At 42.0% G+C, this 18908-nt stretch overlaps 1 protein-coding gene across 11 annotated transcripts in view; it reads right to left on the bottom strand.

Moving 5' to 3' along the window:
- Positions 1–18908, bottom strand: part of Dnm3 (dynamin 3) — a 453602-nt gene that overhangs the window by 225126 nt on the left and 209568 nt on the right. For all 11 annotated transcript variants that reach the window (XM_021227897.2, XM_021227898.2, XM_021227901.2 and 8 more), the window contains one exon: positions 2561–2674. In XM_021227897.2, the coding sequence (XP_021083556.1) occupies positions 2561–2674 (114 nt within the window). The remainder of the gene's footprint in view (positions 1–2560; positions 2675–18908) is intronic.

Here is an 18908-nt window from a genome sequence, read left to right as displayed (position 1 = left end):
GGGGTACTGGACATTATCCTATGCATCTGCTTGGTTGTTGGTTACATATAGCAGCAAGTTTGTCTGTCTTTTCCTCTTTTTTGGTACACTCTAAAAGGAGAAAAGTGACCCTTTATTTGAGGGGTCACTGACACCCTTCCTTGCCTCCAGCATCCCTCTACATGTGCCTTTAGTAAATTGTCCACTGGAAACAGGCAATACTGATGCACACGTCTATTTCCTACTTGTGGAAATCAAGCATTCTTGATAGAGCATCAGCTGCAGTTGTTTTTGTAGTCTTGAGTATTTAGAGGTGAAGAGGGCACAGCCAATGACATGACTCCCTGAGCTCTCAAGGGTTTTTCCTTCCCTACCCAGCACTTCAGATGTCTCACTCCACTTCCAGGAGTGACATAGCAGGACAGAGAGCCAGCCTTACAGCTACACTGCAAGAGCAATGGCTGCCTAGCTCTCTCAGGGACACATGGTAGTCATACCTGGAAACAGGTCAACTCTGAGTCACCTGAAAATCATCCTGGTGAATCCTTTGTGAGACCAGATGGATGTTGACAACCTTGAGTACCTTTGGGACTTTCAGAGCTCAGCAGTCTAGATTCTAATTTCTATCTTGCTACCTACTCCCTGTGTGACCTATGGCAGTTGGTCATCCTGATGGACAAGATGTGGCTTCTATAAGATAAACCAAACCATGTTGAAATGGCATTCCAAAATGGTGACCTGCATTGGTGATAGAGATGATGCTTGACAGTTTTAGCATTCTCATCTCCAAATATTAATAATAAGAGTACCTTTCCCCAAGTTCTAATGTGGGCCAGTCAGTTAACATGCAGCAAATACTGGCTGTCACTATTAAGACTCCTAAGGAAAACCTGCTTCCTCTTGTGTTACTGGGAAAGGTTCCAAGACTGATAATATATGAAAATGAACATCTAAATATTCTGGAGAAAATGTGTCGACAGTGTAACTAAGCAGCAAAGAAGATAATTACTTACTCTTTTACATATAGGGGGTGTCTTGGAGCTTATGCCATGATCTTTAAACTAGATCTTCCCACAGGATGACAGAAATGCCTCCCCAGTCACAGGAGAGAAACCATTGCTAATACTCAGATTCTCAAAACGCCTCTCATAGTCAGCATTCTCTTGTGGTGAAGAGACACCATGACCAAGACAACTCTTACAAAGAAAGCATTTACAAGAAAAAGCATTTATAAGTGCAAGCAGGCACTGGAGCATTAGCTGAGAGTCATATCCTGGTTCATAAACTAAGAGAGCAAGTCTGAGCCCCAGCCTGGCATGGACAGTGATACACTTCCTCCAACAAGACCACGCCCACTCACTCCAGCAAGGCCACACATCCCAATTCTCCCAGTCCTCTCAAATAGTGGCACTCACTGGTAACTAAGCATGCAAACAGATGAGCCCATGGGAGCCATTCTTATTCAAACTACCAAAATGACCAATATCACTTTTTAGTGAGGTTGGTGACATGAAAATTTGAAAATAATGATTTAAGAGCATTTTTTCTGACATTCCTGTAGAATTTGGGTTTCCATGTCACAAAATCTTTAATGGGAATCAACCCATCATCTAATATTTTTCAACACACTCAAGCACAGAAGACATGGAGAAGTAGAAAGAACACTGAGCCATGAACTCTTCCTTCCAAGACAAAGGCATCTTTTACTGTTTCCAATCAGGCTAAAGTAGGAAGGGCTCTTAACTCTGACACAGATGTCTTTTTAGCCAATAAGATTGGATGATCTCACCTGTTCATGGTTCGGCTATCAAAGGGCACTCTCATATAACATTTGTGTGCTGTGTTACAAATGTGGATGACTCTACAGGTAAGAGCAGAGCAATTACAATTTCCAAAACGTAGTTCAATTTCAATCCATGTCCTCCTGAATCTAGCTCTAAGAATTTACAGCGGCTTAACGGCTCTATGAGATTAATGTGACTTTTCTGTGCTTTCCTAGCTATCAAATTTAAATAAGTAGTCAGTCATGGGATGACATTAGTGACACTGGACTGGAGCCAGAACACCACAATTCTGGTCATCTATGTTTTTATGGGGATATCAAATCGCAAAGAAGAAAATATGTATAATGAGCTGGTACTAACGTGAAGCCCAGCAGTCTCACCGTTCCCCAAGCCTCTCATTGGAGGCAGATGCCCCAACGGCAACTCCACACTGCCTTGTCACCGCACTGCTCTGCTCCTTTCACTTCCATTACCTTGTGTCTTTCCAACACATTATTTAATGACATTGCTTTCATTGGACCAGTGTCTTGATATTAACATAAGGACCTGTAAATTCACTTCTCTGGATCGGCAAAAAGGGACTATGCAAAAGAAATAAGCAGGGAAGGAAATTCAATGGAAACATTGTAAAACTAGAGATCTGTAAGAAAAAAGAAAAGTGGGTGTCCTTTGAAACAACATTTACAGTCAGATGTCACTGCAAAAGAGGTGCTGGTGTCTGGAGCTGTGCATCGCAACAACATCGGTTAGTTTAGCATAAGAAACGCTTGAGGGAACTGTGGCTCTCCACGGCTTACCTCATCATCTTTATACCAGCACAAGCTTTCCGCAGTGAGGACGAACCAGTAGCCCTTCGAGCCTCCTTTCATGATGCCAATGTTGCTGACGGTCAGCCAGCCCTTACGAATCACCTGCAAGAAAGCAGACATCAGCAGAACCATTGAGTGTAAGAAAATGGAGAGCAGAAGTCTAGGGCAAACTAAAAGCAAGATGCGAATTGCAGTAAGAACAGCATTGCCCGCCCCCCACACACTTGGCTTCCACCGAGCTGTTGGAGAAAGTATATCTTCCAAAAACTTAGATGGCCAGCGGGAGGTGACTAAAACAAAAATCTTGGGCTCATATGGATGGCAGAGCAGAGTTGACTGAAATAGACAAGAATGAATTGAAGCATTCTGACTGACTGTACCAGCCTATTTATGGAAGTGCTGCTACAATTAAAGCATATTTTTGTTGATTGATTGGATAGACTCCCCATGCCTACTACTCCATCTCTCCTTCCAGGCTACTGGTCCATTTGTCTGCCTGGCTTGAAGCTCATTAAAACTTGCAGCAGACACTGGTCAGCAAATGGCAAAAACCAGAAACTCTCGCCAACCAATTAGATGCTTGTTAACAAGCCAGAATCTGGCTGAGTGAGCAAGAAAGCTGAAATGATGAACATTTTAGTTTGGGGCCTTTGAATGGTCTTGATTTATCCATCTCCTTCTGGTTGTTATTTGCCACAGAGTAAAATATGCAGCATCTTAGAAAAATCATTCAATGGTTTTCAAATTCTAAAATGTTAACAACTGGGTGACAAGTATGACAGAACTTAAAAGTGGCTTTAAGGAAAAAAATGAATTTTTCCTCACAGTGGTTATAAAGTTAATTTATTCCACACATGGAATAGTTTCCCATATCCTTTATGCTAGGTGGTTTTATTATCTCAAAACCAGAAGTGCAGTTCTATGTGAAATTTTACATTATCCTAAAGTTTAAAATGTATCCTATTTCAAAAACATGCACTGTCCTAGACATGCTAAAAATGCCTATTTTTTAAATTACTTGTTAAATGACGATTGGTTCCTGAAAATGCTCTATTAATAAGATTCTATATTTCTATTAAATTATATATCGAAGTTTAAGAAAGAACATAAGAAAATTATTAAATACACCAAAGTTCTCACGGCTGATTTTTCAAAATTCTTTCTATATTTACAGTCCAGGCCACACATGATTCCTTTTCAGAATCCCCACTGACCATTCTCCTTCCTCAAGGCTGTGTTGATTTTACATATCTCCAAAGAGCATTCCTCCTGAGCCCAGAGCAAGGTGGTTTTTCAGCCCCTTCTTCTTATGCTCTACTATAGAGATGACAATGTACCTCAAAGTACAATTCTTACCAGACACAGAGAGTCAATCAAGTGCTTTCTAAAATCCACAAAGTCCTAGACTAGGTATTCTCTGAGTGAATCAGAACAAATACACACAATGTCCAAGGACCTATATTTTAATATAGGGGCCCCTTACTCATACTGCAGCTTGAAGACCATGGAACATATCCGTGCAACATATAAAATTAAAGCTCTGTCTTAGAGCAAATGATCATGGCAAGGTTTCAATAAAAAATTTAAAAATTTTGACAAACTAGGTAACCCAAATTCTGAATCACCTTCCAGGTACTATTTTAGCACCTTCTTCTCTGGACAAGTCTATCACACCCTCCTAAGGATCGTTTGTGTTGGTAAGCATCTCTTACTATGATTATATCAACACCATATCTTTCTGAATCTGCTGAATTATAAGTAATTTGTTATTGTAGTCCTGGAAGAGTTCTTCTATATCCAAAGACACTGAACAAAGTGAAATATTGGTGTGCTTTCTACTGATAAATTTTAGACCCTGGTAGGATGACACAGTGTCAGATGGTATTCCATAGGGAAAACAACAACAACAAAAACAAATATTAATTTATGGCAGGGCTCTCATGGGCATTCTCTCTATTATCTCTCTCTCTCTCTCTCTCTCTCTCTCTCTCTCTCTGTCTCTCTCTCTCCCCCTCTCTCTGAAATTCTTTTAAAAATAAAAAGTGAAGGCTATAAAAAGAGCTGGACTGAATTTGAAGTTAGATGCTAGATTTGACTGTCTCACTCTTCTGGAAATACAAGAAATAAATTCTAGGTATATAGCTCTGATATAAGTATACTTATTTTTAAATTCTTGGACTGGCCAGATGGCTCAGTGGGTAAAGGCACTTGCTTCCAGATGACTGGTATATGGAGAGAATCAACTCCTGCAATTTAATTTGTCGTCTGGTCTCTGCTCACATACATAAATAAATAAAAGTGACATTTTAAAAAATATGTATATGTCTGTTGTATTCACCAATTGTATCAAAAGTACTTAGAAATAAATTTGAAACTATGATATTGCAATTGGAAACATTTTTAACTGTCTTAAAAACTTTGTGTGAGATATGTATCAAGTCCCTATTACTGATAGCTTTATTGCTGAACTCTTGGATACCCAGTTCAAGGATGTTGGCTTCAATGTGTGCAATAAATGTTAATAAATCTAAGCTGTTTTCTTCTTTCCTAGATACATGAAAGTGGATGTTCCACTCTATCCAACATTCCAAGGAATCTAGTATGCCCCCATGAACAGAGAGAGCACATTTGGTTTATTTATTTATCCATTTTTAAGGGCCTTTTAAAAACTAAGCAAACATCACACTAATAACCTATAGTCTTGGCCTTGTTCTTCATTTTTATTTTGAAACAAGTCTCACTAAACTGCCAGGCTAGCCTTGAACTCTCTCTATAGACAAGGTAGCCCTTGAAACTCTGCTTTCTGCCTTGGTCCAACACAGCCTGGGTTATTGATAGGCCTGTCCCACAAGGCCACTTAAAACTAGATTTTATAAGCCATTGCAATAATCCAACTAAGAAATAAGTAGTGTGAAAATGTAAGTCTGGATGTGAAAAACAAAAAAGAACCTAATCTACTGGAGAAATTCCCAGGGAGTTAAATGAACAGGACTTGCAGACTTGCAGCTGGATGAAGGGGAATTTCTGATGGTGTCAATGAGCAGCCAATAATCGCTAGCCACAGATTCCAACTCCAGGGATTAGTTTTAAGTGATATGTATGATAGCAAAATGCACTCTTAATTTCAAAACTTTAAATAAAGAATTGAAAATGTCAGCTAACATTTAAATACTTACAAAGAAATAACATTTTGCATGAATTAGGTTATGTAAAATCTATTTCTAATTAACTCATCTGTTTTGTTTCATAGTTTAATTTGGCTACTAGAAAACATATTTGTTTCTGGTGTTTTAGAATGGTTTTTAAATGCTTGCCTCTACCATCTTTCAGAGCCAACCATTGCAAAATTTAGAAAGAACAGAGAAAAATGATCAATCTTTAGAAAGCAGGGCGTTGGTGGGTTCATTTAAGACTATGCTGAATTTGAGGTACTTGTAGAAGACACATATAGGGGAGACCTTCTGGAGAAAAGGGGAGAAGCCAAGGCTGAACCTACAGGCTTAAAAGCCCTCATATATACATCAGCAACAGTTAACAGCAGTGGCTCAGGGTGGAGTTCTGTGGGAACACCAATATTTAAAAGGTGGTCAAAAAGGGCTGAAACAAAATCAGAAATACAGACCATAAGGTCCTAGATGGCAATGCAAATGGAATCGCAACCATATCAAGTTCAGTATAAGGAGGTCAGTGAGTTGACTTTAGCTCTGCCTGCTCCAGTGTGGTGGTGGGATGAGGAATGAGAGCTCACTAATGAAAAGAACAAAGAGTAAAAATGGACAAAGTGGCTGGAGAGAGATCTTCCCAGAGGGGTTAAAATCAGCATAGGCATGGGGTCAAGGGGATGAGAGGGGCGTGTTTTCTTGCTTTCCATGTAGGCAACTATTTGACAGAAAATAATTAGCAGTGAGTAGGGGTTGGTGCTGGACAGATGTAAAGAACAAGGAGGATGGAGGTAGGGGAAGAGCTGGGGGAACGGCTGGCCATGAGTTGGGCTGCCTGACTTGGTGAGTCTCCACGGAGGGTGAGGGAAGGAGAGGGCCAGATGGTAAAGGCTCACGTAGGCTCTTCCTACAGGAGACACAGAAAGTCCTGGAAGGTTGTATTTGACCTTTTCCTCCATTAAACAGGAGTCTAGGTCGTCGGCAGGGGAGTGGGGAGGTGTCAGGAGGTGACACAGTACTGGGACACTCAGTCACAGAGTGAGACTGAGCGCTCTAGAGGTAGTTCCAAAGAGCAGGGCATCAAGAAGCGGATCTGCAGTGACACGGTCAGCACTGCTGTGTCCCTGAGGCTCTGTGCACACCCAACACAAAAGGTGAGACACTGGATCTGACTGGATCCAGAGTGCTGAACTCCTGTTCCCAAAAGATCTAAGTACATTCAAAGTTTGGGACAAGAGTATAATTTGGCATTCTCAATCACCACACAAAACAGCTCTACAGCTCTGGCGGAGAGATCAGACTGGAGGTGGAGGTGGGGGAACCAACAGAGACATAGAAAATGAGGAGACAGAAGACCTACAGGACCCAGTAGGTGTGTAGCACAGTGGTTTCCAACCTGCGTGAGGGTCGTGACCTCTCTGGCAAACCTCTAGCTTCAAAGCTATTTACATTACAATTTATAACAGTAGGGAAATTTCAGTTATGAAGTAGCAGTGGAAATAATTTTATGTTTGGGGGTCACTAGAACATGAGGAACCATGTTAGGGGGTTACATGAGGGAGGGTGAGAACCACTGATGTAGTGGAAGGCAGGGACAGAGCTTAGAGTTGTGAGAGGATGTGAAGCAATAAGCTGCCTGCTGCTGCTGGCACTATTGGATTCATCACTCAAGCATGCACCACTATTTCCAGACACATCGAATGTTATGGCTGAAACAGTGTTTACTGAGCATTATTTAGTCTGCTGGATATAGTCAATTGAGCTACTTGAACAGTGAAAACCAGAGTGGTAGAACACTTGCCCTGCATGTGTAAGTCACCCTGGGTTCAATCCTCAGCAACACACACACACACACAGAGAGAGAGAGAGAGAGAGAGAGAGAGAGAGAGAGAGAGAGAGAGAGAGACAGACAGACAGACAGACAGACAGACAGAGACAGAGCAAAGACATGACACAAACTAAATAAGATGGATTCAATATTATCCCTATGATACTATGGTCATTTGCATCCCAACAAGCTTTCTAGATTGGAGAGAAACACAAGAGGATTAAAGCTGCTTGCAGGTACCCATGTCCCTTGTCACTCCTTGGGGGGAATTTGTGGCACTCTCCTCAGCCCTGAACCCTGAGAGCACTTCAGAGAAGCTCAAGAAGGTGTGCTCTTTGTTTAGGGAAAGAAACACATTGTCCACAAACAGATGACAATTGGCATACAATGAGAATTTAGAAAGGTATTTCCTACGTTGTTTTTCACTAAGGAATTGAGGGTGATGCCAGGAGTCGAGATGGACTGACACAGGAAAAGATCCTGTATAATGGTTAGAGCCATCAGGCATGATGACTCATCTCCACCACCCCACTTCTCTGGAGGCTGAGGCAGAAGATATAAAAGGAGGAAGGTCAGCGGTGGCGGGGGGGTGAAGGAGATCCTGCTTCAAACAACAAACACAAACAAGCAGAAAGGACTGGAACATAAAGGGTCTGAATGCAAAGAGGAAATAAAAAAGAAGGAAAGAAAATAAAGGGAACTAAGGGAGGAAGGAAGAAAAATAGATAACATTTGAATAGAATGCAGAGGAAATAGGATTAGCTGTAGCATCCTTATGTAGAAAAAGATAAAATATTCATTTTGTATTCACATTTGAGATTGCAGAAAAGAACCTATCAACATTCAGCACAGTAGCCACTTAAGCCCCTCAGCGTGAGCACTGAATGTTGTCTTCAGGAATCAAGTAAACAAGAGCAAGCAGCCCACAATTACAAGACTACAAGGAACCTCACGAGTGGAAAGCGCATGTTCTCATTTGTTTGGCTGAAGACAACCCCCACCCCTTTTAAATTTACTACTACAAGTATCACTCAAGCTGCTTTTGGCAAACTTAGGAACTTTGAAAGCAACCACAAGATCAGCAATCAAGAGACTGGCCCAGCCTCACCCCTGCCCCTCATGGGAGCCTGGGATTCCTCCATACAAGAAGCAAGCACTGCCAGGGTTGGAAAAACCCTGCTTGTTGGGGCCTAAATTCAGAGTCCAGCCTCTGGCCAGAGCACTAAATGATAAAATGAACAAAGTCCCAGGGAGAAAAAAAGCACACATGGATGAGTTCCAGTGCGGTCAAGGCCTTGGATTTTATTTGTGAACAAGGAGTTTTGACCTTGGCCTTGCTTATGGAAGACCATGCAAGCTTTCTCTTTTTCTTTTCCCAGCTATGCAGCTGGCTTTTACTGCTGCAGCATGGGAAGTGTTGCAGAGCAGCAAACATCTCATAGTTTGGCCTCAGTGAATTGTCAAAGCTCCTGCACAGCCTTTCTCCACAGATGAGTACCGGCTTATAGGAACAACCCACATTCTTTAGGGCCCACCTGGCCAGATACTGGGAGCTGTGCAGAACCAGCCAAGCTGTACATCAAGCCGGTCACCCTGTTGGTTTGGCAGAAGCTATTGCTGCACAGACAGGCATCCTCAGAACAGACAGCTTGCCCTGAATCTGACCCGCAGAGGTATTTTCAGCAGGTGTGCCTGAGACCAGGGTTGATGATAGTGAAAAGTGTTTCCCCATGCACAGGCACATGGGCCACGGAATGTGAAACTGAATTCACTGAATGATACCTGAGAGTCGTGGGTGCACAGAGTACTCTTCAGGGTCTATCCCTGCTTGTTAAGGCCAGGCCTAGGTAGGAGGGATTAGATCAGCCATTCATGTTTGTTTGTTTGTTTGAGACAGGGTTCCTCTGTGCAATAGCCCCAGCTGTCCTGGAACTCACTCTGTAGACCAGGCTGGCCTCAAACTTCTAGAGATCTGCTTGCCACTATGATGTCCTGCTGTCACCAGAAGCTGTAAGGCTTTGGTCTTGGAATAGAACCACCAGAATCATGATTCAAGTAACCTTTCTTATGATAGCTTACTGCTTTGGGTATTTCATTACAGTAATGGAAAGCTGAATAACTTAATAATGAACAGGAGAACATTTCAATTTCAAATGCCGAGGAAAATCAAGTTTGTTGTGGAGACACATTCAGTGTAGAGCTGCTGAAGAGAGGCCACCTGGATGAGAGAACCCTTTGGATGAGACTGCCTGGAGAGGAGGAATTTGACAGAGGACTTTAATTCATTGTTCTCCAAGTACTTGGGTTTTGTAAACTCCTCTTGGAACATAAGCTTTTGGCTTTAATTCTGGAAAACTTCATAGTAGGAGGGAGTTTATAGTCACATCCAGGACATGTCTATTTGGTTGACATTTTATAACTGATGTGAAACATCTTTTAACACATTGATGATGTCATTTGATTATTGCCGAGTCTCTGACAGGTCATGAAAAGAAACTGGTTGAATGTAATTTGAAACAAGATATAGAAAAAGGAATAAACATCCAACCTTGAGCACAGAGCAGCCTCAGAGTGATTTTTACCAGTGCGCTGTTTTGAATTATTCCAGAGTTTTTTTTGCACTAGTAGTTTGAGGAGAATGCCCATAGGAGTCATGCTTTTGGAAGACTGGTTTCGAGACTAGTGAACTCGTGGCCTCTTCCCTCAAAGGGAACCCTGCCACTGCTCAATGGTTAAGGCAATGAAACAGTAGGCACGGGCCATTTGAGGAAGACCATTTGAGGAAGACCACTAAGGCTTTGGGGGTAGAAGAACTGTATTTCCTCACTTGCTCTCCCATTAAGAGTAAAGTAACTGCTCACACTGGCAAGTCTGGAAAGACGTACAGGGAACTGTGGTCCACACTCTCCCCTTCCTCCTTTGCCCCTGTTCTCTGGAGAAAATGTCATTACAAGAGACAAATTCAATAGAGGAAGACATCATCCAAAGAAATGTCTCACTGGAGAGTCACCTGAGCAGTATTTCCTGGATACCTATGAATAAAGCAGATACTGTACAGGTTGTCTTGAAGTGAAGACCACAACAAGGGTCCACTGGTCCGGGAAAGTCCTAACAGTGACTGACTTGCTACGACAAGGAGGCTTCAATGTCTGAGGGACTAACCTTACAATTGAGGCAAAGAGGCAGGACAAAGGAGCACTTGAGGAAAAGCATGTATCTCAAAAGACTTAATAGTCCAATTAAAGTGGAACATGGAGTATTTGAGGGAATGTCCTTTTGTTCTAAACTGGAGCTTCTGCCATCAGTCTGGAGGACTTGGCCATGTGACATTCATATGTTTGGGTGTCCCTTCATGGCCTTAGCTTTCTAGGAAGTCAGAGTATAACTTTAAGCCCATTTCTAGGAACCCAAGGACAGAAACAACTGCCAGCATTTACTCATGTGCCAGGAACTGTGCTAACAGCTCCACACATACTCTGATGCTTCCTTTAACCCACAATGATCTCATGAGGGGAGGTAATATTTTCCTTATGTGGTGGAGGAAGAGACGGAGTTCTGGTTCCTTTCTGACTGCCAAGCCCATGCTACTAACTAGCTACTAAGCAGCTACTAACCAGGAGGCCACCTGTACCCCATGTACCATTTTGCCCTACTTGGAGAAGCAGATTTTTAGCATGTCACTGAAATAAAATCTCCTCGCTAGTTCAGCCTCAGAGCCCATTCCTCAACCCACAGCAATGATAAAGGAGTTGGCTACAGTATGGATTCTAACACAACTACCACCACCAATTGTAAATCATCAAAACTGCCACCAACAGTCTGGGAGAACATCTATTTCCAATCATTACTACCTGGGTGACACACTGGGCTTACTTAACCCGTGTTTGCCTTGAATATAATCTAGACTAATAATGTCTATAGCATAAAGCTGTTTTGAGACTCATAGTTAATATACGATAAGGGTTTAGATCACTACCTACTAGTAATATATACAGTATATATGTGATTATTTCCATTATGTTTGTTAGTGTAAGTATAGGAAGAAGTAGTTGTATTGTATTACACTGCATTGTAATTGTAAATTGGCTATAAGATAGAAAGTTGTATTTCTTTATTCCTCAGTTTCCCTATATCTCCCCCTCTAATTTCCAACAATTAGAATAATATTTAAAATCTAAGCTGACATCTGATATTGCTTGTTTAGTATAGACCCTGTTTTGAAGCCCTTTTTAATATTCAATGAACAAAGTGTGTTGAAGAACTGATGCAGAATTAAAAATAACCTGACAGTGGAAATAAACCCAACCACATGACATAAAAAGAGTAGTCACTGAGAAATCCCCAGAATGACAACAACTTGACTATATTAAATGCATAGTCTAACTGGACTTTACTGAAAGCATATTAATAGGGTGCAGTCAAAGGTGGCTGAAAATAAGGAACCAGTCATGAACATTCAGGTCAACTCTCCCTTGTCTTTGAACATCTCCAGCTGCCAAAATGATAACACTGCAGCTTCAATGTAAAACCCGATCTCTGCTTCACTGCCCTGGTATCAGTTTCCATTATAAACAGATAAATACAGCTCACTGTAAAACAGAATCCCAAGTCACTGCTTCACAGGGTAAACTCACCAGGTGAGGGACACAGCCCTTCCCACTTTTGTTTTCTGGACTGTCTCAGACTCCTAGATTAACAGCTATGGTGCCCTCACCCCTCCATTCACTCTGCAAGGCTCCTGCTGTGTCTCCCAGGTCATGAAGGTGATTTTCACACCTCTGGGGCTACTTCAACTTTTGTACTACTTAGGTTCATAAAGTCACCACTGGGGAATTTCTTCCCTTTCCTGTTGTTCTGAGGAACTCCTTCCCTTTCACATCATTTCTGCCCTGGGCACTGCTGGTTTGAAGATGTTTCCTCTCAGAGTTTACTCACCTAAACGTCTCTGAGATCTGGGCCATTAACTATGATGAAAATCAGGGCTGCACTTTCTTCCGCATTTTTTTCCCTGTGTATCTTTTCCATGTGCAGTGCTCCCTTTGAAGTTGCTGGGCCCTCCATGTGGAAGAGATTCCACATGATACAAAACAGAATGGGAACCAAGTCTGGCGTCTATTTCTCTACATTCAAGGACAAAACTTCATATACACAAAGGAGAGGGATACCTTACAATTAGCCAGGCCTGAGCAAAGTGTGGACATTTTACTAAAATAGTCCAGAAAAGACTGAAAACAAACTTAGGAAATTATTTAATAGTTAACTAGTTAGCACCTTATATGTTTTAGAATGTACATGGCAAACTGAAGAATAAGCTGAAATAATAACAAGGAAATAGAAAACCAGACCCAGTTTTTAACCTTAATGGAGCTTTAAGACAAATGAAGGAATAGACATTGAACAAAGATTTGTGCAGATTAAAGACACAATTGTCACCCATACATTAAAAGAATGGTGACCATATGGAGTATTAGAGAAGGTTGTTAGAACATGGGTTAAAACTGAAGGGAGTTGGGAGAACATGGGGGTTGGGCCGGCACACCTTATGGCCATTAAGCCAAAAGGAGCTGCATTGCATGCATGATGAGCCTGCAAAGAAGGCTAGCCACACTTGGCTCTGCAGCTCGTGCGAAGGAATTTGCTTTGTAGCTTTTGAGGTGTTTTTAAAGTAAAGCAGTTGTGTAAGATTTGCTTCACATAAAAGCTCCTTTTCCAGCTCCAGTTCGGTGAGGAGATTAGAGAAAACAAGCAAGGAGAACTGGAGAGGAGAGAGGTGACCGCTGCAGAGCCCGGAGTAACAGATGGTGATAACTTTGACAGGCCCACTGCAAGTGGACCCATGGGGATGTAGACAGATCAGAGGAATGTTTAGAGAGAAAAATTAGTATGGCAATGATAAATTAGATATGCAAGATGAGAGAGAGTGAGGTGTCGAGGATGACTCCCAGAGTCTCAGTTTTTGAAACTGAGCAGGCACAGGAGGCATGTCCACAGAGAGTGAGGGGAATGTGCATTTAGGAAGGGATGAGTCAAGACTTCTGTCTGGACATGTCACAGTAGGAATGTGCAAAATGGACCACTGGCTGTAAAGTAGCCTGGAGCAGTGCTACAGACTTGTGAATTGTTGGTCTGTGGCTGTAATTGGAACTGTTGGTGTAAGGGGATGAAAGAGAGTCTGGACCAGAAGATAACCCTGGTCTGTGCCTTCAGAACAGGAAGCATGCTGGGTAGAGAGGGTGAAACAGCTGGGGGTGGGGCAAGGCTGGGAGAGAGAGAAAAGGATGAGAACACTGATCATGCCAGGTCACTGGAAGAGAGCGCTTTACAGAGAGGATCAAAAAGTCCAATGCCACCGTGAGGGAAAGTAAAATTAAAAGTAAATATTTTCATTGGTTTGGGTAACACAGAAGCTGTCAAAGAGATAACATTTAACCTAATAGGACATCAACCTGGACAATCCAAAGGGTCACTGGAGCTAAGGGAACAAGGGTTGGGGACAGGAGGCTCCTGCTGTGTCTGCCTTATCAATTAATTTCTTCATAGAGGGAGCAGATTCTGAGGCAGGCCTTTGGCATCTCCAGTGGCAGTGAAGACACAGTGGAATGGATATAAAAAGCACTCAACACAAGAACCAAGTGTTCTTCTAGTGTGTTGACCACAACACAGTAACAAATGTTTCTGTGCCCTGGTGTGTAAGTGAGCAGGCAGACAGAAGGTTTAGGGATAGAGCTGGTTTACCCACACAATTGTGATTGCAAGCAATGAACCAATTCCTTCCTGACATCTGAATGCAAAAATAAAATCTCCTAATCCCCACCCCCCTTTCCTTTTTCAAAATTAGTTCTTTAAGAGCTTGGTACAACCTCTTTTGATCACATGATGAGTTTTAAAGATGTTCCTGGAATTTGTGGTCCCTACAAGCAAAGAAGAAGATTAGCTGTCTGTCATTCGGGTGGAAATTAGACATTAATTTATTAGCATTAAGTAACAAGAATTTCCCAACAAAGCCTAAGGGCTGGGGTTGTCAGTACAGCTACAAAAATCTATTTACCCTACAGTACCTCTGAAGAACACAAAACTCTTAGGAGACTCTCAAAGTTTCCAGATATTAAATAGTCACCAGCAGCCAACCATACCTTCCTACATACCACACATTCATGATGATACCCTATCATCACCAACACTGGTGCTGTGAGGAAATGTATCAGTTAATCCAGTATAGAATTCTGGTTTTTAATTTCTTCAGATATAAGATCAGAGACATTAGTTTCTCACATTTTAGCTAATTGATTATTCTATGAATTGTGTCTGTGTAGGCTGTGAAAACATCTACAGCATAAAAGCCAGTAGTTTCCCACGACTAGGGGTTTCTTCTCATATACAACTACAGAGGTAATCTTTATCTGCTTGACCATAGCATCCACATAAGATCCAGGCCTATATGTTATGGTGATCCCTAACCATAATCTTATTTTTTTGCTACTTCCTAACTGTAAATTTGCTACCGTTATAACTTATAAATATCTGATCGGCAACCCAAAGGGGTTTCAACCCACAGGTTGAGAACCACTGTCCCAAGGTGAAGTTTATAACATCCCTTGAGAAGTACCACAATCACCCATGTCTGATCCAGGTCTTTCCACCATGGCATGCTAGGAAAAAGGAACGCCTCCCAACACCCCCTTTGCCTTCTGTCTTAGACATCTTTTAGCATTCTTTCAGGATGTTTCTGCTACTAACTATAAGGTGATAAAATGATGGGTGCCTTCCTGTGAACAACCTCTTACCCTTTCTACTTATTCAAGTGCCCATTAGCTCACCGCTTGGGCTTCTACATACAGAGCAAACATGGTACCAAGAATGTAAGGGCACTGTACATATTGAGGAAATTTTAGAGACACCCTGTGCTCTAAAACTGTCAGCTTGGGCCTCAGGAGAGATGTGCACATGGTAGATGGAATCAAACCAGGATCACATAGGAATGCCCTAATGCTAGTTCAGACAGATATAAAAGTCAATTTAAACTAAACAAATTCTAAAACTCCTGTAAGGCTTTACCATCTCCCCTAGAAATACAATGTTCATTATTATATAAAATGATAATTGGAGTAGTATACAACATTTAATACAAATTTAATTCAGTCTGGGAAGACTGTTATGCCACTGACAGAATCAAATAGCAAGTCCCAGCCCTTAAGAAGTGAAGACACATGAAGTCAAGATACCATCTAGAGATCGAAGATATACCCATGTATTGGCCTTTGGAATCATTTCTGTATGAACAGAGATTATTTGTTCAGTGTTTCTAAGCCCTGCAACCTATTTCTCATGTTGGCCAGCTGGGTTTAAACTCAGACACAAAACGTGAATAGATACTTATAAGTACTAAAAAAGGAATAGCAATCCAAAGAGCACAACAGTTGGTGTGAGGAAGAGTGCTTCCTCCTTCCTTAGTCTGGAAGTTTCTATAATGAAATCATGTTTCATCAAAGACCTAAAGTTGAAGAAACCTTTTCCTTTTTTTTTGGTCTGAGGTTTTTTGTTTGTTTGTTTGGTATTTTTTGTATGTGAGTGTATGTATGCATATCTTGTGCATGCCTGATTGTCTGCAGAGATCAGAAGGGGGTGTCCCATTCCTTAGAACAGTGGTTACAGGCAGTTGTAAGCTACCATGTGAGTGCTGGGATCTGAACTTGGGTCCTCAGGAAGAGCATCAGGTATCCTTAAGCACTGAGCCATCTCTCTAGCTCCAGCTGAAGAATTAAAAAACTAAACTATGTAGATACTGTGGGGAGAAGGGAGGGTGGGGAGGAAATAAGAAATAACATTTATCAAAATCCTGAGGTGGGACCATCAAGAAAGCCCACTGCCTGTGTTTTAATTGGTGAGAGAAGACACAATGCTGGTGGACTCAGAGCAGTAGGCATGGGCCAGATCAGGAGGAAACAGATAATACTTAAATGCCATTGGAAGATCTGCAGACTTCTCAGTAAGATGGTAAGTTGTTTTGGATTTTGTTCAGGTTTATATCACCTGAAGAAACAGAATAAAGGAAGAAAGACGTATTTTATGGTTTGGGGGATTTCAGTCCACAACTCTCATGAACTTTGTTTATGAAGAGTTCAGTCCATGCTTCTCTTATGGGCAAGGCAAAACAGCATGGCCACTGGAGCGTAAGTGGGGAGAGAATGCTTGCCTCACAGCAACCAGTAGGCCTAGCTGAGTAGCAAGAAGTGGCCAGGACAGAGAGATGCCCTTTAAAGTCAGACCCCACCAAAATTGTTTTTTCTGACTAGACCCCATTGTTTGGAGTTGGACCAACTTCCAATAATCTACTCAGATTTTTGAATGTATCCATGGAGCATCCACACTGATTAGATTAGAGCCCCCTGTAATTGAGTGGTCTTGGCATGCTTTACTATCTATGTGATTCTTGGTTCAATTAAGTAGATAAACTTATCCAGATGGAGACCATTAAAGAGAGTGAATGGGGAAGTGCTGGGCTCACAGTGTTTTACAGAGACTTCTGAAGGCTGACGAGGTGGCTTAGTCCACAAAGGGCTTGTCATTCAAGCATGAGGACCCGAGGTCAATCCCTAGAGCCCCTGTGGAAAAGGCACACACTCGTGATTCCACATTGGGGACAAATAAACCCCTGAGGCTCCTGAGCCAGCCAGCCCAGAGTACTCACTCAGTGAGTACCAGGCAAGTCTCAAAAACCAGGGTAGACAGGGGACTAAGGAATGAATGGCACTAGAAACCGACTTCAGGCCTTTATGTGCATGTGTGCTTCCGCATAAATAAAAACAAGCAAGCACACACATAATTCAAATATAGGGAAAATCTTTCTCTGGCTGCTGTACTGAGAGATGGCTAGAAATGCAACAAGAGATACAGAAAGACCCACAATCCAGATACAAAGTAGATGCTTCACAAGACAGAACTGATGGGCTGGGTGAGAAGTGATCAGTTGCAGACATGTGGGATTTATTTCATGGGGAGTGCAGTTTGAAGAGGGTACAGTGAATGAGAGGTCTCCTGCAGACTGGATCCCCTGCCCTGTGAGTACAGGAACATTGTCAGATAGCTCTTTTTATTCCCGGCACAAAATATGCACCTAGATTAATTTGCCACTGCTGTGGATTAAATACTACAGGGAAAGCATATTTCATATGTGCATGCACAAACTCAAGGTGGGCAGTTGGAGTGACCATTTGTTTCTCTCATTTGTAGACTGTTGTGAGGATAAAAATCATTTAGATAATAATTATTTTTGTATTAAATAGTTTTATCTTCTAAACAACATCTGTAACGATCTTTTTCTAGTTCTTAGCCTCCAGGTGAACAAAAGTTTCTAAGATGTAAAATGAAGTCTTTGACTGACTCCAAGATTTCTATGGTTCTCAAGGTATCATCAGATTTGCATATAATCTAACTATGTCATGGTGAGACCAGATCTGTGGACCTCCTACACCTGGCTCTATCGCTTAGGGCAAGATCCTCTTGGGGCCTCAACCTTCTCATACATTCATGAAGACAGTAGTATTATTTCAGAGGACAAATGAGAAAGCAGAGAGCATTCAACAGCACATGTCTCCTTACTCCATGATGAGACATAGTACCAGTCAGTGTTAGTAGAGGGGGCGAAGTGTAAAAGTAGGAAGGAGAGAAGAACCCTACCCATGAGCAAGATCGGGCATCCTATCTCACTTGCATTCTGGCCACAATGCTGTGCAGGGCAGACAGATAAATATGTAGAGTCTTAGAAGTTCTGGTACTAATCTTTGCTGGGAGCGTGAAACTGGCAAGAAGCAGTCATCCAACGCCATTATACATGCTAAAAATAAGAATGACTCAGGACATGGGATAATCCCTTTCTGCTCTGTTACTGCTGTGCTTCTCAGTCCCTGCCATTTCTGAGTCTATAAAACCAGGTTTTTGTTTTGTTTTCTCCTGGCCTTGCCCTTGCCATCTGGTGGGTTTGTTCCCTCCACAGGTTGCAGACTGTCCTCTCACTACGAACCTGTCTTATAGTACTCCTTCCCAAAGAGACCCTCCCGTTCCATCTTCCCAACATGTCCTCTGATTTCACTCTTTGTGTGGCCACCTTCCACAACTACCGTAGCCACCTTTACCCTGCTTGTCTTCCTGTTTATGTGCTGTCTAGACCATCACTAGACTATAATCACTATGAGAAAAAGAACTAATCTGCATTATTGCCACCCCAGAGCTGTGCCTGACCTCAATCCAAGGAAGAATGAAGGAGATGAGCAAAGATACTGAAACTCCTCAGCAAGGCCGAACTTCTGCCTCCTTACTTTGGGTCATTTACCAACAGGAAGACCCAGAA

Source organism: Mesocricetus auratus, unplaced genomic scaffold (assembly GCF_017639785.1).
Source record: "Mesocricetus auratus isolate SY011 unplaced genomic scaffold, BCM_Maur_2.0 Super-Scaffold_100676, whole genome shotgun sequence".
Lineage (NCBI taxonomy): Eukaryota > Metazoa > Chordata > Mammalia > Rodentia > Cricetidae > Mesocricetus > Mesocricetus auratus.
This window is presented reverse-complemented; position numbering and strand designations above follow the sequence as displayed.